The sequence below is a fragment of the Zosterops lateralis genome, assembly GCF_965231275.1.
Source record: "Zosterops lateralis genome assembly, chromosome: 3".
Lineage (NCBI taxonomy): Eukaryota > Metazoa > Chordata > Aves > Passeriformes > Zosteropidae > Zosterops > Zosterops lateralis.
Genome location: NC_139764.1, coordinates 77188496 through 77214969, shown reverse-complemented (window position 1 = coordinate 77214969; position 26474 = coordinate 77188496). Strand labels below are relative to the sequence as shown.

At 41.7% G+C, this 26474-nt stretch overlaps 1 protein-coding gene across 4 annotated transcripts in view; it reads left to right on the top strand.

Moving 5' to 3' along the window:
• The window catches only part of ANKRD6 (ankyrin repeat domain 6), a 94766-nt gene that overhangs the window by 41310 nt on the left and 26982 nt on the right, over positions 1 to 26474 (top strand). For 3 of the 4 annotated variants that reach the window (XM_083856751.1, XM_083856748.1, XM_083856749.1), the window contains one exon: positions 19535 to 19791. In XM_083856751.1, the coding sequence (XP_083712877.1) occupies positions 19672 to 19791 (120 nt within the window). In that variant the 5' untranslated portion in view covers positions 19535 to 19671. Of the gene's footprint in view, positions 1 to 8209; positions 8349 to 19534; positions 19792 to 26474 lie in introns of all 4 variants that reach the window. The other variant, XM_083856750.1, reaches the window with a different exon arrangement.

Sequence of the window (26474 nt, the reverse complement as noted above, 5' to 3'; positions counted from 1 at the left end):
TTTTTAAGATTGTGTAGCGAAGTGGAGCTGGTACTAGATTTCTTCAAAGTATGCTTTGACATAGAGTGGGTACTTAGAGTTAAAAAATAAAAAACTCAACCTTGTAAATGCACCAAACCCCAAAACAATCAGTGAATTATCAGAAAGAAAAATGTTTTATGTGGGTTTTTTTAAATTGTAACCAGTGTTTAATGTGGTTTGGAATAATTAATAAAACTACTTCAAACCCACAATTGAAGTAATTGAAGTATCATTCCCTCTAAAAACAGCTCTGCACAATATTGGGAAGTAGCAGTCATATTGTATAAAAAATACACCAAACAATTAGCCGTTTTCTAATACTTTTCTTTGTACTGAATAGACATTTGTGAAAATATAGCACCTTTTTGGTTAAAAAGTAGAACTGTCAAATTTTACTGTTAAGTTTATATTTTGTTGCAAGTGATTGTGTCTTTATTCCAGAGATGCCAAGCTTTCACATTTTTAAAATCATGTGTAAAATTAATTCTTAAAATTAAATCAGTTTCTCCCAATGCCTCACTTACGTGCTAGTTAAATCTGCTACTCAGAAAATCTCTTAAGGACTCTTCTTTTTGGATGTAAAATCTCAGGGCATGTTGAGAAGGTGTGAAGCTGAGTGAAATGTATTTTTTCCTGTTGCAATTGTGGGAGATTTTATTCCTGGATTGAAATGGCAAAACATCAGGCAGCCACATGTCCATTTAGCTGCTGGTAAGGATTAGATGTTCAGAATTATTTGCTCTACTGCTGGGGTGGGGTTACAAGTGCACTGCTTTGCTTTGGTCACTCTGTTCCTCTGCCATGGACTACAGCTGGTGACAGCCTGGGTTGCTGCTGGCTGCTGCACTTCTCCCTCTTAAAGAGATGAGAGTGAAGATATGGGAAACTCCTATGTAATACTTTCAGGCAGTATTTTCCTTCTTGCTTTTGATACAATCAAGATGACCAATCAAATGGTTTTTACCTTAATTTGTGAAAAATATATTGACATTGAAATTGCATTGTTATTAAGTCACTGGGTTTTGTTTATGGAATCACTTTCAGAAATTCTGTATGGTTCTCTTTTGTCAAGGAAATTTTATTTATTATTTTTTATCATATGCATTGTTTTATGCTACAGCTGAATAAAGAATCAGATTTCTTCATTACTGCAGGCCATACAGCACTCCTGAGTAGACAGGAGAGAGCTAGAGTATATCTCAGTACCTGGCTTCCTTATTCCATGTAGTTTGTGCTGCTTTGATAGGCATCTAAAATCACTGCACTTGTTTAGATTGTTATCAGAAATCAAAAAGTCTGACAACTGCAGAGATATTTGGGTTTTTTTATTTCTCTTTCATTTTGCAAAAACATTTATCTGTTATTTTCTATTACACCATCTAAGTCAACAGAGGCTTCATCCTTGTCGGTGTGTGAAAGGGAAATTGCCCTCCTGTGCAGACGCGCAGGGAACAGGAATCCGACAGTATCTTTGTTAAGCTTCCTTAAACATTTACTAAGAGTTTTAGAGTAAAAACCCTTGACAAATGTTGTGGTTGGAGACCTTAACATCAAGTGGTGGTATGGGTTTTCTGGTTTTCTTTCATGTGCACAAATGACTTAACAAAAATTATGGTTGTTGACTGTATTATAGAAATGTCTATTCAGAGTATACATAATTAATCAGACCTTGAAAATAATTAGTGTGTATAAAAATTCAAAAAATCCCACAAAAAGACTTTAAATTAAACATATTATTTTATTTTGAACATTTTCCTTTCAACTCCTGACTTTTTTTGTTTTGCTTTGTTTTGTTTTCTTCTGCTCTTTCTATTGGAGTTTACTCTTAAGAACACAAATAAGGCAGAAAGTATTTGGGATATTTTTAGGGGTTTTTTGCAGATATCGAGGTTGTAGCTATCCAGTTGTGTTAGCAGATTTTGAACCCTTTGTCCTTTTTATTTGTGCCACAGATGGGAAGCAGGCAGTGTGCTGAGCAGGTATGCAGTTGCCAGCACAGCGGGTGTGCCTTCTGACAGACCTGCCTTGCCTGCCCAGATGTGTCTGTGCACCTGCTCAGAGTTGGATTCTTATGGAGAGACTGGAAGTGGTCAGTACAGTGGGAACTGCCACCAAGGCTGAATCCCATACTTGGAAAAAAGTATGCTTTTTAGTTTAAATTAAGTGAGAGAAAAATAGTTTCTGTATTTGTTAATATGTTTTAAACATGATGATTTGGAATGAATGTGAGAAAGTGAACAGGTCATTTTGCCAAGTCTTTTAGGTGTTAGTTGAAACATCAGGCTATTCAAATTTGGATATTTGACTCTTAAACCAACCTATCTGCCTGGGACTCTCTTTTAGTGAATGGAAAGAGACTGTTTTCCTCCAAAGGGATATTTAGAATCTCCAAATTAAGTGCCTAGTGTGGACAGCCTTCTACTTCTATCTCTGTAACCATGTTCTGCAGTCATTGAAGAGAATGGGTCTGGGCCACCTGTGGATATGTATCCCCAGTCCCTTGTCTTTCCTGAAGGGTGGTGGTGAGGGGCAGAGGTGGGGCAGTGTGGCCATCAGATTCTTCTAGAGGAAAAAATCTAACATCCTGTTCATTTGTTTGAATTAATTCCTACACATGGTGGTCCTAAAACTCCCCATCTTCAGAGAAAGCTGAGTGACATTTCCTAGGCTGTCCATTCTGTTATCTAAAGACCTCTTCTGTTTTCACGTGGAAGGCACTTCATTCCCACGGTCATAGTGCTTCCGAGCCCTTTGTTCATCTTTTTGCCTCTCTTTTTGCCCCCTTTGGATGGAGGGGCATAAATCTCTTTGAAACATCCAGCTAAAATGTCAGGATACTTAATGAAACAGTGACACAGCTACTTGTGCTCATCATGAAACTTTTAAACAGAGAGCAAATAAACAGCCAGTAAGTTCATAAATATAAAAGTTTGTTTTCCTGCAAGAACCATAAGGATTCTCTGGTGCTTCTGCCTTGCAGCCTGTCACAGTATCTGGTTTTAATGTATGTGTCCTACAGTGACTTTGCAGTCAGCTGAATTGTCCTTCCTTTGGCATCCCTAGCTTTAAATGGACTATGTTCTATCTGCTTAAACTTCCCCTCTACTGTTTCTCCCCTTTCTCATTTTATTTTCTTCTGAAAAGCAGTAAAGAAACTAGCAAAAGAGAGAGAAGTAAGATATAATGGAGAAATGCCATAGTTCAGTGGAACCTGTAATTGAATTAAAAACTGTTCCTTTTACAATTCGTATTTTGGAGTTGTATTGCAGGGTGGAAATCCCTGTTTGCCTCAAAGTGCCTGAATGGCTTTTAACGACAAACTTTACACCTAGCAGGAAGAATTCTTCAGCCTGATGTGTTATAGATCAAGATCCACGGACTAAATATTCCAAGATCCAAAAAAGTAGCCTAAATTTTAAAAGCCATTTGTAAATCTGAGCATTAACAAGTCTTGTAGCTCTCTGGGTACCAGGAGTTGGAGTGAAATCATTAAAGTTAACAGCAAATTCCCTGTGATATAATAGGGTCAAGAATCATACTTATTTTCTACTTAAGGTTTTGCATATGTAAGGTTAGATATAGTCGACGTGGCACCAGGAATGGCTTTGCTGCTTTAATGAGTGGTGGTTAAAAGGTGCTGGGAATCCCTAGCCTCAGATAGGAGCTAAAGGCTATAATGGCAGTTCAGAAGACAGTCTAGAAGCAATTTTTAATTTAATCTAAATCAAAACCTTTTAAAGATTTAAGTTATTCAGCAAAGTGTATCCAGCATAGTGACTATTGCAAAGCTTTGTGAGGGACTTCTGTGTTCAGTCGTTAACCTCCTGTTAAGAGAAAGAAGTGGAGGGAATGACTAATGTTTTGCCTGTAAATAGTGTAAAATAATGAGTGGGAGGAGCAGTGAGCTGCAGAGAATTGGCTGAAGTCACCAGGGTTTTGTCTTTCCCTTCCCCCTTGCACCTGGGTGGATCAATAGAAAGGGAGAATAGTTGTGTAATGGCTTTTTTGCCCATCACTGTGTGCTGTTAGTTTGACACATGCAATTTACTTGGAAAAGCTTAAGTAGCCTTAATAACAGAAAGTCCCAGCAGAGCTGACACTAATGGTCTCCCCCGTTGTCAGTCTCAACAGAGAGATTAAGAACTGAATGAACAAAGAGACCCAATTACCATCTCCCCCTCTGGATGTTGCCGCATGAAAACAGGTATGAGCTATGACAGTGGCTCTTTGGACAGACTCTGTCTCTCTGCCATGCCCTGGTGTGAGAGGGGTTTTTACTCTGCTCTCAATTTACTGCCATTATTGAGGGCTGCTGCAACATCACCCAGCTTTTTTGCACTAATAGTGAAGTCCAGTGATCTTGAAAGAAATTTAGTATAACATGCCCTGATAATGCACAGTATTGAACACTCTTCCAACACTCACCGTCCAGTAGACTGGGCTAAACCTAGCCCAGCTAAGTCTACCATTTTTTCTACTCAGTTTTGCACAGGCAAATCATCTTTTCTTGGCTCAAGCTCTCAGGGAGGTATCAGAATGCAGTTCTTCAGGGTGTGCAGCCAGAGACAGACATGTCCCCACTGGGCTTGACTTGCAGAAAAGTCTCAAAGAAAACAGAACATCTTTCTGCTTTCATCCAGAGCTTGGAGCGATTTGGTTAATAATAAAACATGAGCACCGTCTGTGAATGGCTATGCACTACCCTTTATGAGTGGGTTCCTCAAATATATTAGAAAGCACAGTGCCAGCTCTCGTTTGCCTCCCTGCAGTAGGACAGGTTTGTACAATCAATCCAATATTCAATTTTAAAAAATCGCTGCTGCGTGTGCTATAATTTTGTGTCTGTTTTTTATGGCTAGTGTGTGGAAGGCTTTAATTGCAACTGATTTCTCAATAAGACTGGCCCTTTTTCAGGAATTCTTCTCTCCTCTCTTCTTCTGTTTCTCTAGCATGGCAGACCAAAGATTTTGCACCATTAGGAAATAAAACAAATGTATTTCAAGGGAACTCTAGGTGGGCTTTACCAACGTAGGATTTGATTGATGATGATGATTCATTGATTGAATGATTGTGAAAAATATGTAACCCACCTTATTCAGTCTCAGTATTGAGGAAAAACATCATCTTTCAGTGAACAGCTGATTTTCGAAGATACTGTCCTGTTGACAAACTGTTAAACCAAACCTGTCTCCCCTGGGTTTAGAGGATTAAAACCCAAATAATAATTACAACATCAGTATTAACATTGTCTAGCCTTGTCAATCTTTGCTTTATAACTCATTGTATTTTCCAGCATCACTTAAAATACTTGGCCATGTACACCAGGTGAATGGTGGAGCTCAACATATTTATATTTCAAAGGTAGTGAAGTAAATGCTTTGCATTTTATTAATTGAATGTAAGTACATGAACATTTAATTTATATATATGAACATATTTAATTAATGGTTCTAGAGAGGAGCAATTGCTCTTGTATAATATAGTAACTAATATTTATGCTGCTAAAATATACTCAATGTACAGCAAAAATAATAGCTTTGGCTAAAACCAGGTTTGTACAGTTTTGTGTGTTTTTCTGTGTGCAGACAGCATACAAAGGAACACTGCACATCGAATGAATGCAATATTTAATCTAAAGTGAAATGCTTAACACTCATAGCAGCAGTTCAAAGATGAGGACAGCTTTATTAGTGTTTTAGAGTCACGCTTTCTTAAACTCAAATTCTTGTCTTACTGTGGATAATTAAAGTTTTGTTGTTGATCTCCAGTGATTAAATTGGCTCCCTTATATATCAGAGTTACAGTGTTGGTTTTTTAAATAATTTGTGCATACATCAAAAATGGCGGGGAGGGGGAAAAATGTTCATAATCTTTATTAACAAAGACTTGGATGACTTATACAAAAGAGAGGAGTATATAAACTTTCTATTCCCACCTAAAGAAAGTATGAAATACTTCCTCCTAAATTGACTGGAGTGTATTTTGGGAAATACCTGTGTATTTCTTAAATCATGTGCACTAAGCAAATATGACAGTTTATAAAGAAGTAATAAGTTATTTTAAATATTTACTCTACAGCCCCAATGAGGTTTTCGACAGCATGGGCTTGTTCCTGGGAGATTCCCTTTTTTCTTCCTCCGGTTCTCAGTGTAGGAACTCAGCAATTGTTTTGAAGAGAATACTGGCAAAAGAAGCTTTTTCATTGCTTGTACTCTCTTCTCCTTTCTTACAAGCCTTTCATTCTTCAGCCAAGGCAGAAGTTCTTTGCCTGTTCTCCTTTGCTAACCCCTCCACTTACCCTGATGATTGTGTACAATGTCAGACCATTTCATTGCTTTTTCATCTCTTCTCTTAGTTTCCACCCTCATGTCGCACTCCTCTGTTTTTACAAGCAGCATAAGCTCATCTGAACCTCTTCCAGCATGAAAGAAGACCAGACCATTTCCAGTTACATTTGCTCTTCTAGATCCCTTCTGCAATTCTCTTCTCTCCCTTATTGCTCAGTGTGCTGTCAGTAGCTGTTGGCGGTACAGTGACTTTTCCGGTCCAGCTTTTCCCATTTCATTCTGGGCAGTGTCTTTCCTGAGCTCTTCCTCATCAAAGGTTAAAATGTGCACTTCCTCCTCAGCCTTGCATCAGCTGTCATCTGCCTGCAGTCCCTGATGTTCTTGAAATCCTGCCCATGCTTTTGTTCTCTGATCTTATACAAGATATTGGGTAGCATGCTTGGACTCTTAAGCTGTTTACAGCATTGCTGCTGGATCCCTCCTACACTGTCTGCCACTCTGTCCAATTGCTGCTGCTTGATTTTCCTCAAAAATGCAGGGATCTATTTCACCTTTTGGACCCTTTTCTTTGAACGGAGTTTCAGTGTGAGTAGTCTTTAACAAGTAATGTGTAAATTAGCAGCATGTTAATTTCATACTGTAGATACTATTTGACAGATAGACTATTTGTATTGATGTGGAGTTCCTTCTGTTAGTATGCAGTTTTCAAAGAGTATAGGTAAGAGGTGAAATCACACTAGCTGTGTTCCTGGTGAACCTGATGAGGTGAATGGAATGATACCGCTAATTAAATTATCTTGAATTAGGCTTAATTACGTTTCTGCATTAATGTTTCTGGTTTGTTTGTGTTTTGTTTGTTTTTTTTTTTTCTTTAAAAAAAAGGAACCTTCTGTTTTTCTATTTCCTACATGAAATTGTCACATAACCTATGGAACTTGTACCACCTCTGTGACATTTTAGGAACCTGCTTTCAGAGTACACCATTTATTCCTAAACAGAAGTAGCATATGAGTTCATCCAAGCTGTAAGAAAGGATGAGCTCTAGAGATGAGACCATTTCTTGGTTCTCACTTTAGGCTATGTCTTTTTGCACATCATCTTGAACATGACTGTTGATAGTCTACCTGTAATTTAAATACAGTTTATTTAGTTGGTTCTTTATGTTTCAGTTGGTATTTCCAATTAAAATGAAACAGTAAGGTGTATTCACAAGACAGTGACATTGTCATTGACATCATAGTCAGCAAAACCAAAAGGCCAAGTCACAGACATAACTAATGCTTAGTTTTCCAATGCCTTTTTGTATTATCAGGTGGTTTTTGTACTTAAACACATCTGCTGATCGAAATGTATTAGGAAAAAAGGATAGCAAAAGCAGCTAAATTATGTGGTGATTTTAATTAGTAGGAAAGAGGGATGGTAAGGTCTTCCAACAGCATTTTCTAATTGAAGTCACTGAACTGGCATTTCAGCAATGATTTCTGCTTCAGAGATCAAGAGAGATTATTTATCCTTAGCAGTTTTCAGCTCTCAAAAGTTCATGCAGGCCAAGTGACTTCCATCATTCATGAACACTGTTGTGAACTTGTCCCTTTCCTGATTTTATTGATTTGTCATGTGATTTCTGGGAAGAAATGAAGGTTTACATTTTCCTTGTCCTTACAAAGCAGTGAGAGCTGCACAATTTTGTTTTCAGAGGTCAGTTAGTGGGAACCAAACTGGAGAGCTGTGGTTGGAACTTGTTTTTATAATGGGAAGTGGGTGTATAAACCTCAGGAGGAAATGCCTGGGTTTGCCCAGGTGTATGCAGGCAGCTGAGTGCTGCAGAAAACACTGGTATTAAATGTCTGTGTTTCTCAGTCTGCTGTGATGCTCCATTTATGATGTTTCTCCTCAGCCAGGAGCACTGTACAGACACTTGTCGTCAGCACTGGAAAAGATTGAAGCTGGCATCCTCTCATAGTCCTTATCCAGAGGTTGCCTTGCAAGACACAGCTATAAAATGTTCATCAGAAAAACCAGAACCGTAGATCCTTAAGAGTGAGTAAAAAACAAATGCGACTTTTCAAAATTTTTGTCTAAAACATATAAAAATAATGACATGGATTTGCATCTTAGAAATGCATTCCAGTTCCTGGGTAACTAGGGATTGTGAAGAGCTTGAACTGAACCTGTGGCTCTGAGTTATAGTATTTACATCACACTGCTGTGTTCTTTGGGGTGTGGAGTTCCTTGCCTCCTCTGCTGTCCTTGTACACCCCTGTTGAACTGCATTTTTGAGGACCAGTGGCTTGAGGAATGTCAAACATGCCATCGAAATGGGATTTCCCTAAGCAGGAGGCTAGCTTAGCTAGCTTGAATTCTTCAAGGCAAAGTCACAGACTGTCCCCCTAGGAAGCCCCATCCTCTGCACAAGGAGGGCCTTTCCATGCACTTGCCATGTTTCATTGCTTCTGGAAAGCGAGGCACTCTCAATGCTGGAGGACTAGCTCGTCTTGTGGAATCACTGATTAGGGCTTAGAAAATTAATCCGAGAGTGTGATGTGATTTCTGAAGTCCATGCAGAAGGTAAGTCATTACTCAGATTTGCTGATACTTTCTGCACTGGTTTATTTTTGCATTTCTTTTCCAATCTGAGTGTTTTCCCATGGTAAGTTAGAATGCTTGCTTCAGATGGTTACTCCAGCTCTTTGGTGCCACTGTCCTCAGCTTCCATGATGGATACCTCTGATTGAAGAGGTGAGTGAATTATTTGAGAACTATTAACTGTCAGTGTCAGGGAAAAGACTCTCCCTCATAAAGCATCCCTCATTATCATGCTATTACCAGTGCACCTTCTGGTCTCACCAGAGATTTTTCCATTGAGATAATCCCTGCACAGCTGTCTACCATCACCCTTGCAAGCCAACGTGAAAGCAAGATCAGCCATGCCATCAGCATGAAGATATCTTCAAGTTAATAGCACAATACAGTAAACCAACAAAAAAAAATGTAATCGGATGTGGTGCATACAGCCCATAGAATGTATGAAAAACATCTTATTTTTGAGGGGTTTTTTTAAAAGTTATTTTTATTCCCCGGAGTTGTTTTTCTCAAAGATTCGACTTATTTGGGTACTTTGTATTGTGGGTTGCTGCTAACGAATGTAATCACTTTATTCCTGAGGGGGCTGAGGCATGTTGTAAGACAAGATGTAACAATCCTTTAATACAATATAAGAGGGTTTCAAGGTAGATACATTCTCTGTTGCTGCCTGAAATATTTGTGGGGTTTGGTTCTGCAAGTTATTACTGCTTCTGCTCCTCTGGGTTGTGTAACTACAGAGAAGTGTGTGTTAAAACAGGACCATTTGGCTCATCACACTCAGTTGTGTTCTTCTTGGTGTCCCCAGCTTATGAAAAATAGAATCAGCATTTAAACCCTCAATTCACAAATGGGATGGTGGGACAGAAAGGACCTCTAAGCAGTGTGGGAGGGTGGAATAGGGAGAAAATGCAGGAACTTCAAAAGGAGAGGAAATCCATGGGGATTTAGCTCCACTAGGTCCAAAATCAAGAGGATTGAACTCTGCTGAGTTGAGTGCCAAGCACTGCACTGTAAGAATGGTTCTCTGATTCCTACAAGGCAGAGAATTACTGTTTAAGCTGCAGAAATAAGTCTGAGCATTTGGAGTGTGCTGGAAAGTGAATTTGTTCGATCTAATGCAGTTGCAAGGAAAGGCAAAGCCCAGCTCCAGGGCTCTGGGATACAGAAATTGATCTGTAGAGGAGATCAGAGGAAATTAACTGTGTAGTTGTCATGATCTGAAGGGTTAACTGGTCTGCAGGACTAAGAAGATTTCTATCATGGGGGTTTCAGGGCTTCTGTAATACAGAAGTGGTCCCAGGGGAAGACTAGTAACAGGCAGAGTCTCACTCAATGATGAGCCTTGTCATGAGGCTGGGAGTCAGCCAGATATCCCTAATGGGGGTTGAAGAGTTTTGTCTAGAAGATCTTGTGGAAAATTTGTTCAGGAAGCTCAACCTGTGTGGGAAAAACACAAGCAGTGCAGGAAAAACACAAGCAGTGCAGGAAATAATCAGAGGATAAAGCTCCAGTTTGGGTAAAAAGTCAGCCCTTTCTATGGCCCAGAGACATTACAGGATGTACAACACACTCACCTCAGCAGCCAAGAGATGCTGTTAATTTCTATTTTTCAGCTGGGAGAACCAGTAGATTATGATGATGATTTCTCACATCTCAGACCACTGTTTCCTGTTCTTGCAGTTAGAACAGCCAATAGCTGTTGTTGAACCTTATTTTCTCAGGATGTTTTCCCCTTTTTCCACCTTTTCCACTTCTTTCATCTTTTCAGATGATAAGTTTCTTGGTTTTGTACTTCTTGATGGTATCTCAGGATGCCTCTGGTTTCTGGACACCCTGCTGCTGTTGAAAGATGCTGACTGCACTTCTCAAGGATGCTCCTGGCTCCCAGTCCAGCAGGCATTTCCTCTTTCAGCACACATGTTCTGCTATGTATCTCTCCTTGCAACCAGGTTGCACTTGAGGGCTGCTCACATCAAGATCCCTCTGCAAATATTCTGCATTTTTGAGTACCAAGCCTCAAAAGAAGAGATGAAGAGCAAAGAGCTGGAATAAGTTATCTAGAGGGGAGTGGCAAAAAACCTCTAGTGTTTTATCTAGACAAGGGAGCAGTGAAGGAAATGGAAGAAGGGAAGGAGACAGGGATCCTCTAGAGTGATCTTCCATGCTTCATTATGTTTGTCAATACAGTAGATAAATATTAGGTATCATTTTGATAAAGCAGCTTATTTTATAGGGAAGAGAGTGTTCTAATTGTCTGGAGTACAACACTGACAGTATGGAAATCTCTGTTCATTACCCCAGTTTCTGTGCCTTTACATGCCTTCACGCAGTAGTCCAGTCTATTTGCTGAGACAGCTGACAGTGTGTCCTTTCATATGGTGTTGGAATCTTTTTGTCATTTATGAACATCTTTGCACTAGCATTGGAGTAGAGACTTTCTGTGGATGTTGTGTAGGATCCCACACAGCCAGGAAACAGCAGTTTTGGTAGCTGACCTGACCTGTCTGCCAAAGCAGAATTGAGCCCATGGTCTCAAGAGGAAAAGCTTTGTCCCCTTCAGCTGCTGCTGTGTAACCCAAAACACTGAGAACCACAACCACGGGAAGTGTGCAGCATGGAGGCTTTGTGCACTGCAACAGAGAGTCTTTGCTGTCTTTGGTCCAAACTCATGGGTAGGATAGGATAAAGTCCCTAAACCTACACTTTTCTCCTTATTAGAATCTCCTCAGAGATGATTTAAAGTTGCCCTCCAGTTCTTTCAGGTCTCTTCCAAAGTCTGCTGAGGCCAGAGAGAGCCCCCTGGCAGATTCAGCACATTTGGGATCTTTCAAAAAGCGGTTCTCTGTGTGAATCAGATGCAGCTAATTTAGCTCATCAGTGATGTTTTTTTCTTGGTAGTTACAGCCAGTTTCTCAACAGCAGCACTGGGGGATCAGTGCAGGGGTTTAGGAAATGCAAATTACTGTCCTAGCTTTGGTGACTGGTGGGGTGATTCCATGCAAAAATGTGACCTCCATGTCTGCTTCCCTACTGTGTTCAGTTTATCTCACTTGCCCATTTTTCAGGGTGTGCCAAATCCCTGGATATTTGTGCTTCCTCTTGCTGTTGCAGTACGCTGTGGTGGGAGGCAACTGGAAAAATCGTGCTCTCTTGATGATAATGGTGTGCACCCTAACAGGGGCACACAGCTCTCTGGGGGTTACAGTGGACACACTCAGCACTAACACCAATGCTTGTCTGAATACATCTTTCTCCCACCCTGGCCACTCCATCCCTAAGATTTCATCCACTGACTTTCAGCTTGAGCCTTGTTAAGCTTTTAATTGATGCACCACCTGCCAGACTCTTGCTCTCATGCCAGAAGCCTAGCAATATTAAGGAATATTGTGCTAATATCCAAACATCTCATGTACTCACGTTGTCTCCGCGGTTCGGTGCTGAACTGGATGGCACTGGTCCACCCTCCTCACCGCATCTCCCAGTGCTCTCCCAAGACATCAGGAGGGGCTGCGTCATCACTGCTGGCAGCTCCCAAGTCATGTTTTTCTTGAAGAGGAAGAACATCTCCAGTGCTCTTTTGCCAGCTGAAAAATATTTTGAAGCTGGTAAATGTGTTCTTTTCTTCTCTACTCTGTCAGCCAGTCACTGCCTGGCTGCACATCTTTAATAGTGTGCATAAAAGGATCTAGCTCAAATGGGAGTTCGTGCCTTGGTGCTGGTTGGCATTAGATTATTGTAGTGGTGTTTTCTGGCCTTGAAAAAAAATATATATAAGTGTAGGAATTAATTTCTTCTTGAAATTTTCTGGAGTATCTTTTTCAGTATTAACCTGAATTACTGTTACATGCTGTCTGGGAGGGTGTGGGGCTGCTTGTGTGAGCAGGGAAGAGGGTTCAGGTCATACATGGGCAGGAGGAGACCTCTGCACCAGCACTCTGACATGGCAGCAGAAGGGTCTCCAAACTGAATGACAGATACAGTCCATGCTAAAGATAATCTGAACCCTTGCAGCAGAGGATGTGCTTTGGGGTAAGAAAGGGAAGAACAGCAGAGAAGGAGAGGGAGTTGGTTGTGGAAAGCGTTATGGCACTTTCTGCCCACAGTGAGGTCCTGCAGTCATTTTAATTGGCTCCTGCACAGAAGGGGATAGTGAGGGACAGTTCTCCCATCCAGAAGCCCCACTGTGTGTGAGGGTAACATAAACTCCCACTCTCACATGAGCACAACGAATGTCTGCTTCGTTCCCAAGGTTAGGCTCCAGCACTTCTGTTAAACAGCAGTCAGCTGGAAAGATCTTCTAACTGGTTTTATGCAAATGGGAGCAGATATGCCATGCATGTGTGTTTGCACACTGGCCCTGTCCCCTATCAAACAATAGATATTGTTTTGTCATGTAAATAGTGCTCAACTGACGAGGCTTGCTGGGAGTTCAGCTTGCTTGTAATGAGTGCTTTTGACATATGTGTGTGTGTGTGTACGCAGGTGTTGAAAGAGTGGGGAGTAACAAAGCTGTGAAACTTCAACAAGATAAGCCGAATTAACCCCCAAATTCATATTATGTGGAAAGGGATAAGTATGACCTGTGTTGCATAAGGGAGGTCAGGGCTACATGGCAGAGAGGTAAGAAAAGAGGGGAAGAAAGACAATTGTTTGGGTACAAGATTAGTTATGTCTAAGCAATGACTTGAAACTGTCTCTGATCTTCATCAGTGGTCTCCACGTGTCGGTGCCTCTCTCCGAGAGCATTCTGCCTGGCAGGTGCAACTGTGGATGTTGGTTTTGATGGTACCAAGGCATTGCCTGAGAGCTGCCAGGCAGCTGAGGGTTTACACTGAGTGCAGGCCAGGCAATGGAAATGGACGGGACAAAGCGTCTGGGGAAGCTGTGATGGCTGTGTCCCCGTGTTTGTCCCCAGGCTGGGCTGGCTGTCGGTCTCGCTGCAGGCGGCCACCTGCAGTGGAGCAGTGACATCAGTCAGTCTGCTCTGCTTGTGGTGGGAAACCTGATGAGCAGCTGTCATGCAGATACTCCCTGGGAGGTTGCTAAATAGTCATTGTTGAAGTAATTAATAGCAACAAGTGGAAAAAAAAAAATGCTCAGAAAATGCTTTCAGATGTCCCAGACAGTGGTGATACTTAGGGTGATGAATATGCAACTATCCTTATGAAAACTGAATGATTGTACTCAACACAATAAAATACGTAATGAAAACAGCAAACTCCTTCCCCCCACCCGAGACCAACATATAAATCTACTAACAGTTTATGTCGATATCCAGTTCAAAATGTTGGTTGGTATAAAACCTAACTCCAAAAAACAGAATTTATGATGTTGTAAAGGAAAGAAGAAAAGTGAATCAAAAGCACATTGTTCTCGACCTGGTGGGGGGCTTTACTGTTTTCCAGATAAAGCTGCTGTTGGCTTTCACAATTACACCTTTGACTGATTTTTAACTGTCTTTTGGGACAGGAAGGGGTGAGAGGCAATGTCTCCATTTAGCAAAATATATAGATATTTTTCCTGAGTAGTTTATACTGGATCCATGGTGGAACTAAAGAAAAATCAGTAAAAGGGAAGTAATGCTGCATGTCTTGGTCAAACCCTTTTAAAGCCAGCTGAGAGAAATGGCAGATATATCAACATGCTGCAGTAAATGATAAATGAGTTCCAGGAAACCCACTCTTTCTAATGCAATAATCCACTCTGCTGAATAATGTTGTTATTCTAAAGTGAATACAATCTTAGTGTTTACGTCATATTTTATGTATGACAAACTGCTTTGCAAAGAGGCTGGATGAGAAAAAGAGCATTTTATAGGTTTTATACTGTTATGTACTAATAAAAAAAGAACCTTTTTGGTGTGAGAGTCAAGCAAAGAAGAGATGAGCAATATTAGATGTAGGAAATTTTCTTAGAAAGACTATTATAATAAACTAGTGTTGTGGGTTTTTGCATTTCTTGCAATTCCAACAATTTGTAGCTTTTATTTCTGACACATAACTAAATGGTCTGGCTCCATATCTTAATATTGGGGTATTCCAAAATACTTTAGACTAATTTTACTCCATTGTTAATGTTGAATAAAATAAAGCTACCAGGTGCTGAAATTTTTTTCTTGGACTACAGGCTCCCCAGGGAAGTTGTTGCAGCCCCAAGCCTGCCAGAGTTCAAGAAGCATTTGGGCAATGCTCTCAGGCACATGGTGGGATTTTTGGGGCCATCTTGTGTTGGGCCAGGAGTTGGGCTCAGTGATCTTTGTGGATCCCTTCCAACTCAGGAAATTCTGTCACTCTATGATTCTGGTGAATTTCATAAGAAATTCAGCATAATTTCTGGTGAAAAACTGAAAAAGAGAATTTGGGATCCCTTGCAGAAAACTACAGTCCCTTCTTTTTTTTCCCCTTTTCATCTTGTACCTCAGCACACATAGAAACTTTTTGTTAGCTATGTAAGCATTCTTTTATTCAAATACTAATTTAACTTAGTGATTGCATTGAGAATGACTTGTGCTCTGGCATTTCATCTTTTCCATTTAGCAGAGGGAGCTTCTTAAAATTGATTAGCTCATAGCTCCTAAATCTTTCATAGTTTTGGCTTTTTTCTCTTCCCTCACAAGGAAGCTGCTGGTTTTAACCCTTTGCATGAATTTAGTAGAGTCTATTGCCTAGCCTTTCAGTATCTGTGATGTTTGATGTTTCCTGGACTGTTCTTTGGCTTTTGAAAATCATTATTCCTGTGCTTTTTTTTTGTTACTGACGTGTAGGCGCTACGGCCACTGAAGCAGCCTGGCAGCAGTTTGGAGGGGAGGGAGTTTGGGAGGGGAAAGGTGCAGGGAGTGTTTTTTGCCAGCTCTGCCAGTTGCATGGGAGAGAGGACAGAGCTGGGAGCTTTACAGCCCTGCCACCGAGCAGCCAGCTGTCCACCCACACGCTGCTGTGCCACCCCAGACATCTCCTAAGCATCCATAGGGCAAATTGGCTCGGTGACCTGCGAGCATAATCTGTGGGGATGCAGCTGGACCTCAGTGCCTGGGGACGGTGCCTCGCAGCTGCCGATTGGGAACACTAATCCACAGTCAGCCTGTCCTTTTCCACACTCCACCGATGGGGTGAGCACATTATCCTCGGAAGGGATTGACCCACAACAAAGCAACCGAACCTGTGGGCATCACATCTGGCCAGTTTCCTTGGAGAGGCTTGGGAAGTAGGTGTTGCTTTCCCAGCCCACCCCAGGTAAGTAATCTGATCTTAAACAAAGAAGCACGGCTGTTTTTCATTTAAAAATATGTTAAAGCAAAATAATTTCTTTTGTTGTTGTTTTGAAGGCATAAGGTTTGAATATTCTTTTGCTCTGTGCCCCCCTTGAGCTCCTGGATCTTGGGGGTGATAATGAGGGATTTAATTCTGGGCAGCAGGTGCTGGCAGCAGGGATGCGATGCAGTGCCTGTAATCGTGTTGTCGGGTTCATTTTGCACCATCTGGGTGTGAAAGGAGCAGTCAAGCTTTTAATTGCAATCCTTGGGCATCTGGTACCTTCTTCCTGTTGCTGGGGGTGCAGACGTGGTCAAGGAAAAGGGGCTCTGTGTGTCTGAGGCACATAGAGAATTAAAGCTGGGGGGAGTGATGCCACTGCTAGTGTAGCCACTGTGCTGGGGGTGAGTCCCTGAGGAGGGGAACGAGAAGGCTGTTCCCACTTCCACTGTTCACCCATGACCTTTTTCTACCAGCTGAGGAGAAAAGGAAAGTTGGTCTTTCAGTTTTCTGGGCTTCCTATTCTAATTGGACGCGCTTTTCTGAATTGCAGATAATCCCAGTTGAGGAGATGTAAAGCAGATGTGGTAGGGAATGTGAGCTGTTGTTTGAGCAGGAGCCAGACTCGTGCTGTGACTTCCCTCTGGGAACAGGAGCAACACCTGCTGGAGACCTGGGCAAAGTGAGAGATACCCCTAAAAGACCAATAGCTGAATCAGCTCCTCACAATGCTTTTATGTTATGATCTAAGTGGTGGAAAAGACAAGAAGCAAATTCCATGATAGCAGTGACACAGTCACAGCCCCTCATTCCAGTGTGGCTTGGATGGCAGGAAGAGGCTCATCATCTCAGTGTGCTGCAGTAATGGGAAGGCAGCATGAGAGAGGGAGAACGATTATACTAGGGAGTATGATTTCCAGCATTTACCTTGCGTAGGTTAACCAGATGTTTCCAGCCCTGGATTGTAGAGATATTAATGTCTTTCTAGTGCTGTGGCTAAGATGTGATGAGTATCTATGGTTTCTGCAGACTTGCCCAGAAATGCCAGTGTGTCAGGAAAATGTCTCCATTGAGATTGAGATTTTTGTAGTGAATATGCAAATTTGTCAGTGATGATGTCACTGCATTGTTTTGGGGGGTTTTGAGGTGGTTTTTTTGTTTTATTTTTTTTTTAATTTAAGAGGTAAGAAAACCAAGCAGGTTATGACCAGAGATATTTTAAGATGTCAGTGTATTGTACATGCCTCCAGCCGAAGTGTTGGCAGCCAGGTTAGGGTTTAGGCTGGGGACAAACAAGTGATGGCACAGTTCACCTGGAAACTACCACTGCACAGGCAGGAGCTGGCACAGAAACACACCATCCTCTGCCTGAAAAGCTCCCTGTTGTAAGGTGTGCTCTGCACTGTGTACTAGTCACAGAGGGGAGCTGTGGGGTGTGCTCCTGGGTTATGGAAGCACCACTTTGGGATGTGGTGGGAGGGTCAGGGATGTGCTGGGAACAGGAGGCTGAGATCATGGGTGGGTAGTGGGGGGTATGAAGGGAGGGTGGGTGTTCCGCTTGCTTCGGAAGCGCGAGTCACTGGAAATCAAATACTGGAGGAGGTGAGGTTGGGTTGTTCGTCACAGATCAAATTACTAAGTGTAGGCCATCTGTGTTTCTTGGCACTTTTTAAATGGTTTGTACTATAATGTGTACAGCACTCTGCCAGAGGAGTAGGGTATGATGTACTAGTGAAGGACATGAGGGTTTTTTCTTCTATCTTCCCTATTTTCCATGTTACCAACTGTGTCCATCACACTGAGGGTGTGGGTGAAACCAGTCCAGCGGCACAGAGTACAGCACCACTCCTCTGTTGTCCTATGTTATGCTGACTTTGAGGCACAGATACTCTTTGTCTGGTTTCTCTGAATAAATGTGCAGCTATTTCCATGTTGCTCCAAACATGTTTGCACTTAGAAAGGAAGAGAAAGGTGGGGAAAAGCTAACTTGAATCTTTTACCTGGAAATGGTATCGCCTAATGCTTTTACTTAGAAATCAAGAGTTAGTTACCTGGAGTTTTTACTGGCTTTGGCATAACTTTCTGTTGACCTCAGAGAAAGCAGTAACTTTTCCATGCTTTCAAGGACCTTTTTTTTCTAAAATGCATGTAATATTCTTCTGCATGTTGTTTACCTCTAAGGGTGTTATAAGAATTAAAGCTCATAAAGTGTTCTAAGATTTGTTAATATAAATTACCTTAGGAGTGCAAATTAAATTCTGCTACCATCTACTACTACAAATTAACCTACAGTTTTAGTTATTGCTGTTCTGAGATGGATTTAAAGGATAACATAAGGGTGAAAGACCCTGTAATCCAGTATCGATCTCCAAGATCATCTGGACCCTGCACCTATTACTCTTCTATGCAGTGTGTTTAGTACTGGTGGCTGTTAAGGAGCAGTGCAGTGATATTTCAAGAGAAGAGGACAGATAACTTGTAAACACACTGGATATCTTGAAGGTGTTTTTCCTGTACTGAAACAATTAAATACTAAAGTGAGAAAAACATAAGTAAAGCTGGAATCTTCCCAAATTGGGCAGGTTCTGGATCCCACAGCTCAAAGTGATCAGTGGATACATTTTCTATAATTATATCAGAAAACTCTTTTCAGCTCTGATGGCTGGTTGGATGGGTCAGTGGAGCCTGGGCAGACAAGCATACTCACAGTTTGCTTGATGAGTGCTAAATCTGAATTGTTTCTGGAGTCAGTGGGGCATGATGTCAGCTTGGTGGGGAGAACATAATTTCTCAGTGACAGCAAAGATGAGTGTTTCCCAATAGCAGGTTGTGATCTCTCCCAGCGGTGTCCTTGGGATAGTTCAGGAGAGGCTGTGAAGCATTTTATACTCGTGAGGGAACAGTCAGCTGCCTTTAATTGCTGACTGCACTCAATCCTTCCAGGGCAGAGGTTTGTATATTTATATCAGCAGCCAGTAGCTGTAACCTATTCTTGTTCCTTTGGCCAACAGTAGTTAACCCATCCTTGCCTAATTAAAGACCAGGAAACCTGGCAGGGGGAGAGAGGATGAAAGGGGACCACACAAATAGAAGTCAGGCTGAAGGAGAGTTAAGCTCTCAGAAAGTTTAAGGATTTTTGTCCCAACCAAAGAGAGGGAATGAGGGCACATTGAAAATGTACTGTCTACATCTCTCCACCTTGCAACAGATGAAAATGTACTGTCTACATCTCTCCACCTTGCAACAGAAATGCAAAGTCTTTCATAGGTTCTGAGGAGTTTTTGTGACCTCCTCCCAAACCAAGGCAAAGGTTGAACGCTCAGGGAGGAGCTGCTGTAGTGCTCTGTTTCTGAAAGCTGGCTGACAGCAGTGTTGTTTTTTGATCCATAGGTCCAATGGATGGCATAGTAATAACATCACTGTCCAGGGAGCTGGAATCCTTCCTCGCCTGCCTGCATGCTGCTTGAACCGACCCCAAGCCTTTGTTTTTGGATTGAAGAAACCTGAAAACCTTTCTCTCCTAATTCATGAGCCAGCAGGATGTGGTCGCCGTGCTTTCAGAACGCCTGCTCGTAGCCGCCTACAAAGGCCAAGTGGAGAATGTGGTGCAGCTTATCAACAGGGGTGCCAAGGTAGCGGTTACCAAGGTAACAAGAGAAAAATGCTTTGCAAAAGCCCTGGGAACTAATGTAACTCTTCTAGACCATTGTCTGGGAAAATGCCCTCCTAGCTTTACCAATCCGAATGTGACTCGAGCTAGTGTTCAGATTTCCTTAAAGTTTGCGCTTAATAGCTCACGCAGATTTGCAATATAGTGCACGTCTTGTGTTTTTACCCTTTGCAGTGGATGCAGCTGTGATGGACATTTAGTCCTTGCAAACACAGTGTGCCGACAGGAGGGAGCAACATTTTTCAAAGCCTACATTGACTTTTGAACACTGTGTGATCTGATGAATGGAGCGATTCATCACTGTCAAGGGAAGGCGGTTCAGGGCACCCCTCTCCCTGGGTGAGGGGATGGGAAAAGCCACCTCTTGTGGCAGGGTAAAGGGATGCAAGAAAGTGTTTCTTGCTGCTGAAATCTCTTGGTGCAGCAGCCTCCCTTATACCAAACATCTTCATTGATTTGTTCTGTGTAGTCCCTTAATCAGTTTCAGATTTGGGGGTTGAAAATTGTGTTCCCCATACTTTTGAGAAAAGTAAGAGTCAAAGGATTTCTGCTTAGATACAAGTGAGTTCAAACTGATATTCACCTATTCGTAATGCTTGACATGTTATAAATAATACTATCTTAGAAAAGATTAGATGTAATTGCCTGTTGCAGAGAAAGTTTTATCAGCAAAAATCCTTAAAAAGAACTAGGTAAGTCAAATCTGTAACATAAAATTTGGGGCATGCTGTTTTGATGAACTGCTGTTCTCCATCCTATCTACTTTTATTTATGTTTCCATATTGGTTTTGAACATTACATGTGCATGGAAGCTAATATTTACACACAGAAAGCACATTTGATAAAAAGAGGAAAAGACAGAATGCTTATCTGTCAGTGACAGTTGTTTTCAGTCCGTTCACAGTGTTTGAGTTTTAGATAATATTTATTTTGAAAGTTGGAGTGATCCAAGGACAACCTGTGTTTGTAAGTTTTGTTTGCCAAAATAAGTAGCCTCTTGGTGGCAGATACAAAGCAGAGATGTAATAAACATGAACAGTCCCATGTAGATGACTGTTCGGTTCTGTTGTCCAAACAGCTCTGTAGCTGATGAATAGCTATTAAAGGCAGTCAGTAATAGACCAGGAAATACTGACTTACACATACCTGAATAGTTTTGTGGTTATGTTTTATTTTGTTTGTTTGTTTGTTGGGATTTTTTTTTAAGACGATGAGCTTTGAGGCTGCTGAGAGATCTCTGCTGATTACAATAAGAAACAAAGAGTGTAGATTTGACTTTGAAACACAAAATCAGGTTAATTTGATATAATGCAGATTTCCTAGAGTTGACAGGTTTTTCTTTCCTGTATGACATAGATGGCTCCCTTGCTTTGTTGTTCTGCCCTGTGTGGAAAATCAAAACAAAGCTCATTTGACAGCAAAATTGTAGCCAGGTGCACAGTGCTGGTGTTTCTGTGGAGACATGCTGACCATGCTGGAGAGCTGTGAGCTCTGAGGCCATCCCTGTAGCTCATCAGGTACTACAGCATTGTAGCTATTCTTTCCTAGAAGTTGTGGGTCATCCCTGTGGAGCCCAGAGAAGGAAGATGACAAAAGCTGTCACTGTTGTCATTCTGGAGGCATCCCAGCACACCGACAGACAGTACAGATGAGGTACTTGGGTAGCCTGGTGACGAGCCCTGCTCAGAAGATATGAAGTCAGATCTGCAAGACTGTGGAGGAGTACGCACAGAGGAGCAGGGACTCTCTCAGAGCAGCAGCCAAGGCCGTGTGCACGGGGTGTTTTGAAGGCACACAGACTCTTACTCCTCCCATGCTGTGAGCCAGAGAGAGCTGAACTCAGTGGCAGCCAAGAGGCATGAGACCAACCTGGTGCCCTGAGCAGAGCCCATCCATTCAGGCGCTGTGGTGTGCTATCCAGGTGTACACAGTGTGGAGTTTCCATCTGGCTCTCACCCAGCCAGCCAGCTGCATAGGGAGAGCATGTGCATATTTGCCTATGAAAGGCTGTATAAACATGCCCTGGAAGAGCTTGCCTTGCTAATCTGATGACACACAAAGGCTGGAAGGAGAAAGAGCTGTTTAAAGTTAAAGACAAGATTGTCACAAGAGCAAGGATGTATAAACTAAACTCAAGTATATTAAAACTGGAAATCAGGAGGGTTTTTTTAGCCATCACAGCAACAGGTTCTTGTGCAGTGTTCTACTAAACAGAACAAGCACAAAATAAGGACAACTTTCAGGATAGAGGTTCTTAATTTTAGAATGGAAATTAGATGGCAGACTTTTTGTAGTGCAGTAAAATAGACCAAGCTTTCAGATAAATTGAAACCCAGAACCTTCTTCTCCCCCAAGATAAAACTTACTGCACAGTGAAGCATAAAAGTAAATTTATCCATGTGCACGCCTTAGTTCTAGTTTACCTGTATGTCTTCTGATTTTATTAGTAGTTTTCAGTTTGTTCTGCCTAATCATAAATTATAGGGGTTTGCTTCCAAAAAAAAAAAAAAAAAAAAAAAAAAAAAAAAAAAAAAAAAGGATTTGGTACTTGTCAGCCAAACTTCCTGCTGAATTCTCTGGGTTTTATTGTAGGAAGATGCATGGAGACAAAGCTCTTTGGAGAGAAAGAAAAAGTTCCCCCATCTCAGCAGGCTTTAAATGTATTTCTGATCAGCATCTGTAAGCACAGACCAATTGTGAATAATACCACAGAGCCACAGATGTCCAGCATCGAGACATAAATGCTAGAGTTTTTATTCAGAACAGATTAATCGAGCATAGCTCAAGAAAAATGAAGGATATTTTTTGTAACAAACCAAGTACTAGCAAATGCCTTATAGCTGACTTGTCCAGTTCTGTTTTGTCCTGTTTGGAAGGTCATATGATGTGATTAATTGTTGCCTCAGTAAAAAATAATTCAGCTGCAAAGTAGTATTTCATTTTTGTCACTTCTGAGTAGATGATTTCAGGAAAAAAGAGGAAAAATATGAAAGAAACAAAATCCAGTGGAGAATACACATACACATGTCCAGGTGCTGACTTCAGCATTGTGGTGAGGATTCACTTGTTTCGTTTTGACAGCATTACTAGCAAGACATCTGTGCAGGTGATGTCAGTATGGAAATGTGCACCTACTCTGATTCCAGTGAGGAACACTTGGGCTCATTCCAGATTTGGGACCTTTTAAAATATGCAAAGAGGAGGTGATGTCTGCCAGGGCACACAGGTGACAGCAATCTGACATCAGGGAGGCCACAGCTGGGCTGGTGGCACTGCGTGCCACATGCTTTGAGCACCTGTTGTGGTGCTGGACCTCTGCCTCCAGCCCCGTGGGGTTGTGACCCAGGGCAGTGTGGTACTCAGCAGAGGCTTTGTGGCTCTGCTCTTCTCAAAGGGCACCTGTTTGGTCAGGGTGCTCTGCCTGATGTGACAAAGAGATAATCTGCATTTTTACACCTTTTTGTTTGACATTCTTTACGGGAGTGAAATGTGTAGCTGATTCCTTTATGAAAAGGGAAAAAAATACCCTGAACTGGTCATACATACTGGCTGATCCAACAAGCAGGTGCCCTTATCAAGTACTTTGGTGAATAAGCTGCAAAACCTGGAAAACTAAGAACTTAAGCCTTTTCTTCCGAGCAAGAAAGCTGGTTGCTTCTTTCAATCCTTTTGTAGTAGAGCTCTCTTTCAGTGAAATTATTGACAGCTGCATCTTTGACACAAAAGCCCTGAGACTTTTGCTGAGCCGATGTGCCTTGCTGTCCTCCCAAGATGTTGTTGTCCTTTTCGGGAGGGTATTGCGTTTACATGGCCGGGTTTTGGTAGCGGGAAGGGCTACAGGTTTCTGTGAGAAGCTGCTAAAAGCTTCCCCAGGTCCGGCAGAGCCACTTCCAGGTGGCTCCAAGATGGATGTGTTTCTGGTGAAGGCTTGGCCAGTCAGAAATGGTGGTAACCCCTCTGGGATAACATATTTAAGAAGGAAAAAAAAAAAAAGTTACAGAGAAGATGTAATTGCAGCCAGGGAACAGCAGGGAGAATACGTGAGAGGAACAACTCTGCACACACCAAGGTGAGTGCAGAGGGGGAGGAGGTGCTTCAGATGATGGAGCTGAGATTCCCCTGCAGCCTGTGGTGAGGCAGCTGTCCTCCTGCAGCCCATGGAGCTCCATGGGGATGCAGAGATCCACCTGCAACCTGTGGAGGCAGCCCCATACCAGAGCAGGTGGATGCCTGAAAGAGGCCTGTGAATCCATGAGAAACTTGTGCTGGAGCAGGCTCCTGCTTTGATCATAGCTATAAAATGGAATTCTGCAGAGAATGGATGATCATTCAGAAAAAAAAAAACCCTAAAGAAATGCAAAAGGTGATGCTTCTGTTTTGAGTCAGTAACTGTTTGATTTAACTTTTAAAGTAGTCGTGTTATGAACACACCTTATGGCAACACTTTTATAATGCTGGGGTACTTTAAGTTTCAACTTCAGAGCATGTTAAGTTCTTTAAAGCAGTCTCTCTTTTTCTTCTTTTTCAAGCTAAGACAGAAATAAAAAAATAAATGTATTTTGGTGTTTTCACATATTTGCACTCCTTCAGTTTGAAAAGCCATTTGCGTCTGTTTTAAACAATAAATAAAGATAAATTAAAAGGGCCTAACAAACACTTAGAAACTCGCTGAATGCCTATTGAGGTCAATGAGAAGCTTTCTGCTGACTTGAGTGAGCAGGTTATTCATGGAGAACAGGGTAACAAATCATCAGTGTGAACAATGTGACGGGACTTGGATTTTGCTTTCAGGCTTTCCAATAAAATGTGGACGGGCGTGTTTTTTGTGAGTGCAGAACGGATGAATAAATAACAGTCCTTGTGCATCACAAGAGTGGGGTGAGATGGAGAACTGAATGTACCTGCAGAAAAGTACCTACACATAAATAAACACAAGGAAAGATCATGGAGCTTATGGTGCTAAGGCCCCCTGTATGGGTTTGGTTATGGAATGCATATACAGCAATGCTGAGAGGATTCTGCTTTTAAGTGATGTGTATCGACAGCTGGCTGTCAATGTCTGGAAGTTAGGGCACAGATTTAATGCAAACAAACACCTACCCTTGTATGTTACTGCTGAAGTTCATGTGGCTGTTTGCAGTGCTTGGCTGCAACCCAATACACCCCACAGCTACAGCAGTGTGTCATTGTTGGAAGTTGAAGCCTTAGTCCAATAGGTCCCATTTATTTTGTCAATAAGTCCATGACACAGGACCATTTGTATGATTTGTTGCCTGATGAAGCAATTGTTTACATTTGAATAGAAGTCTAAATTGCTTTTTTTTTTAACATATGAATGACTGCTTTATTGGTTCATTAATCCCAAGTTGTAGCAGTCTCTCATTTGTATTTGTAATAACCCCCAAAACATTACAGTTCATCTTTGGCGAGGCTCACAAGCTTCTAAGTCAGTAATCTACATGTGGAACAGTCCCTGGTGTTGTGTCCTTGAAGTGAGCATTTAGGAGACACGCTGGTTTGTATGTTTTCTTTCCCCCTAGGATCCTTCTGTGTATTCAGATAAACCCCCTCTTTGCTGCTGCATTGAGTGCAGAACGTTTTTGTGGAGGAGACACACAGAGGGAGTTTTGTCTCTCTGCCTTCATCTCTCTGCCCCCTATATATTTTGGGTAGGATGAATTGGTGTGAGAGAAAAGCTTGGTGGACTGGTGGTTTGACTTAATGACACGAAAGCAAGAGCAACCCTGACTTGTGGCATGGACTTGTTCAGTGTTTGTCTCCAAAGCTTGCTCTGTTCCGAGTTTGTCATCACAGCATGAGGGAGGGGCCCCCAAATTGCCTTGTCTCTTCCTCACAGTTTGTTCTGGATTGGGCTGTGTGTGTGTGTGTGTGTACATTCATACCTGTGTGTACCTATGTGTATGTGTATATTTGTGTGGGGATTTGATGTTTGTCCAATGTTTGCATTGCCTGCACTGGAACCAGTTGTACCACCCATCTCTGCTCTGATTTCCATGTTGCTGGGAAGAAAAAGAAAATCTGGCATTGCTGGTTCTTGCAGAGTTGTGATTAATTTTGAGATGATCAGTGCTCTTCCAAAAGCCTGAGCCTTTAATCAATATAATATGCTGGCATTGATCTTCCTTCCCAGTCTCCTCTCCTGGTTAGTGTCATAGTTTTTGTTTATAGTGTCCCTTCAAAGTAGGAAGAACTCAAGGACTGCATGTGTGCAGAAACTCTGGTACCTAAACGCTTCTCTTTAGGATTCTCCAGTAGGTGAGATGCCTCTCAACCTATGTTTCTGGACAGAGAATCTGAAACACATGAACACTCTGGAATAAAAATGATCCTTTAATCTTCCAGCTCAGCCATGCCAGCAGGCATAGTTCATGTGGCAGTTGCCCAGGAAGGTGTGTCTGGTGAGGAAAATAAGTCCCTTGTATTCAAATAAACTCCTATTCTGCTTTCATAGCTTACTTTTAACACAGTACCTTTAACTACATGTCAGCATCTTTTTAGTGGTTATAGCTGGTTATCTTATCAGAAGGTTTCCCTGCTGGAATATATTTATGTTGTTGACACTTTCCTTTTAAAGCATATGAGCTGGCTTCAAGTTGGGTTTGTTTAGGATTTTTACTTTTCCATGCACAGATTGCTATA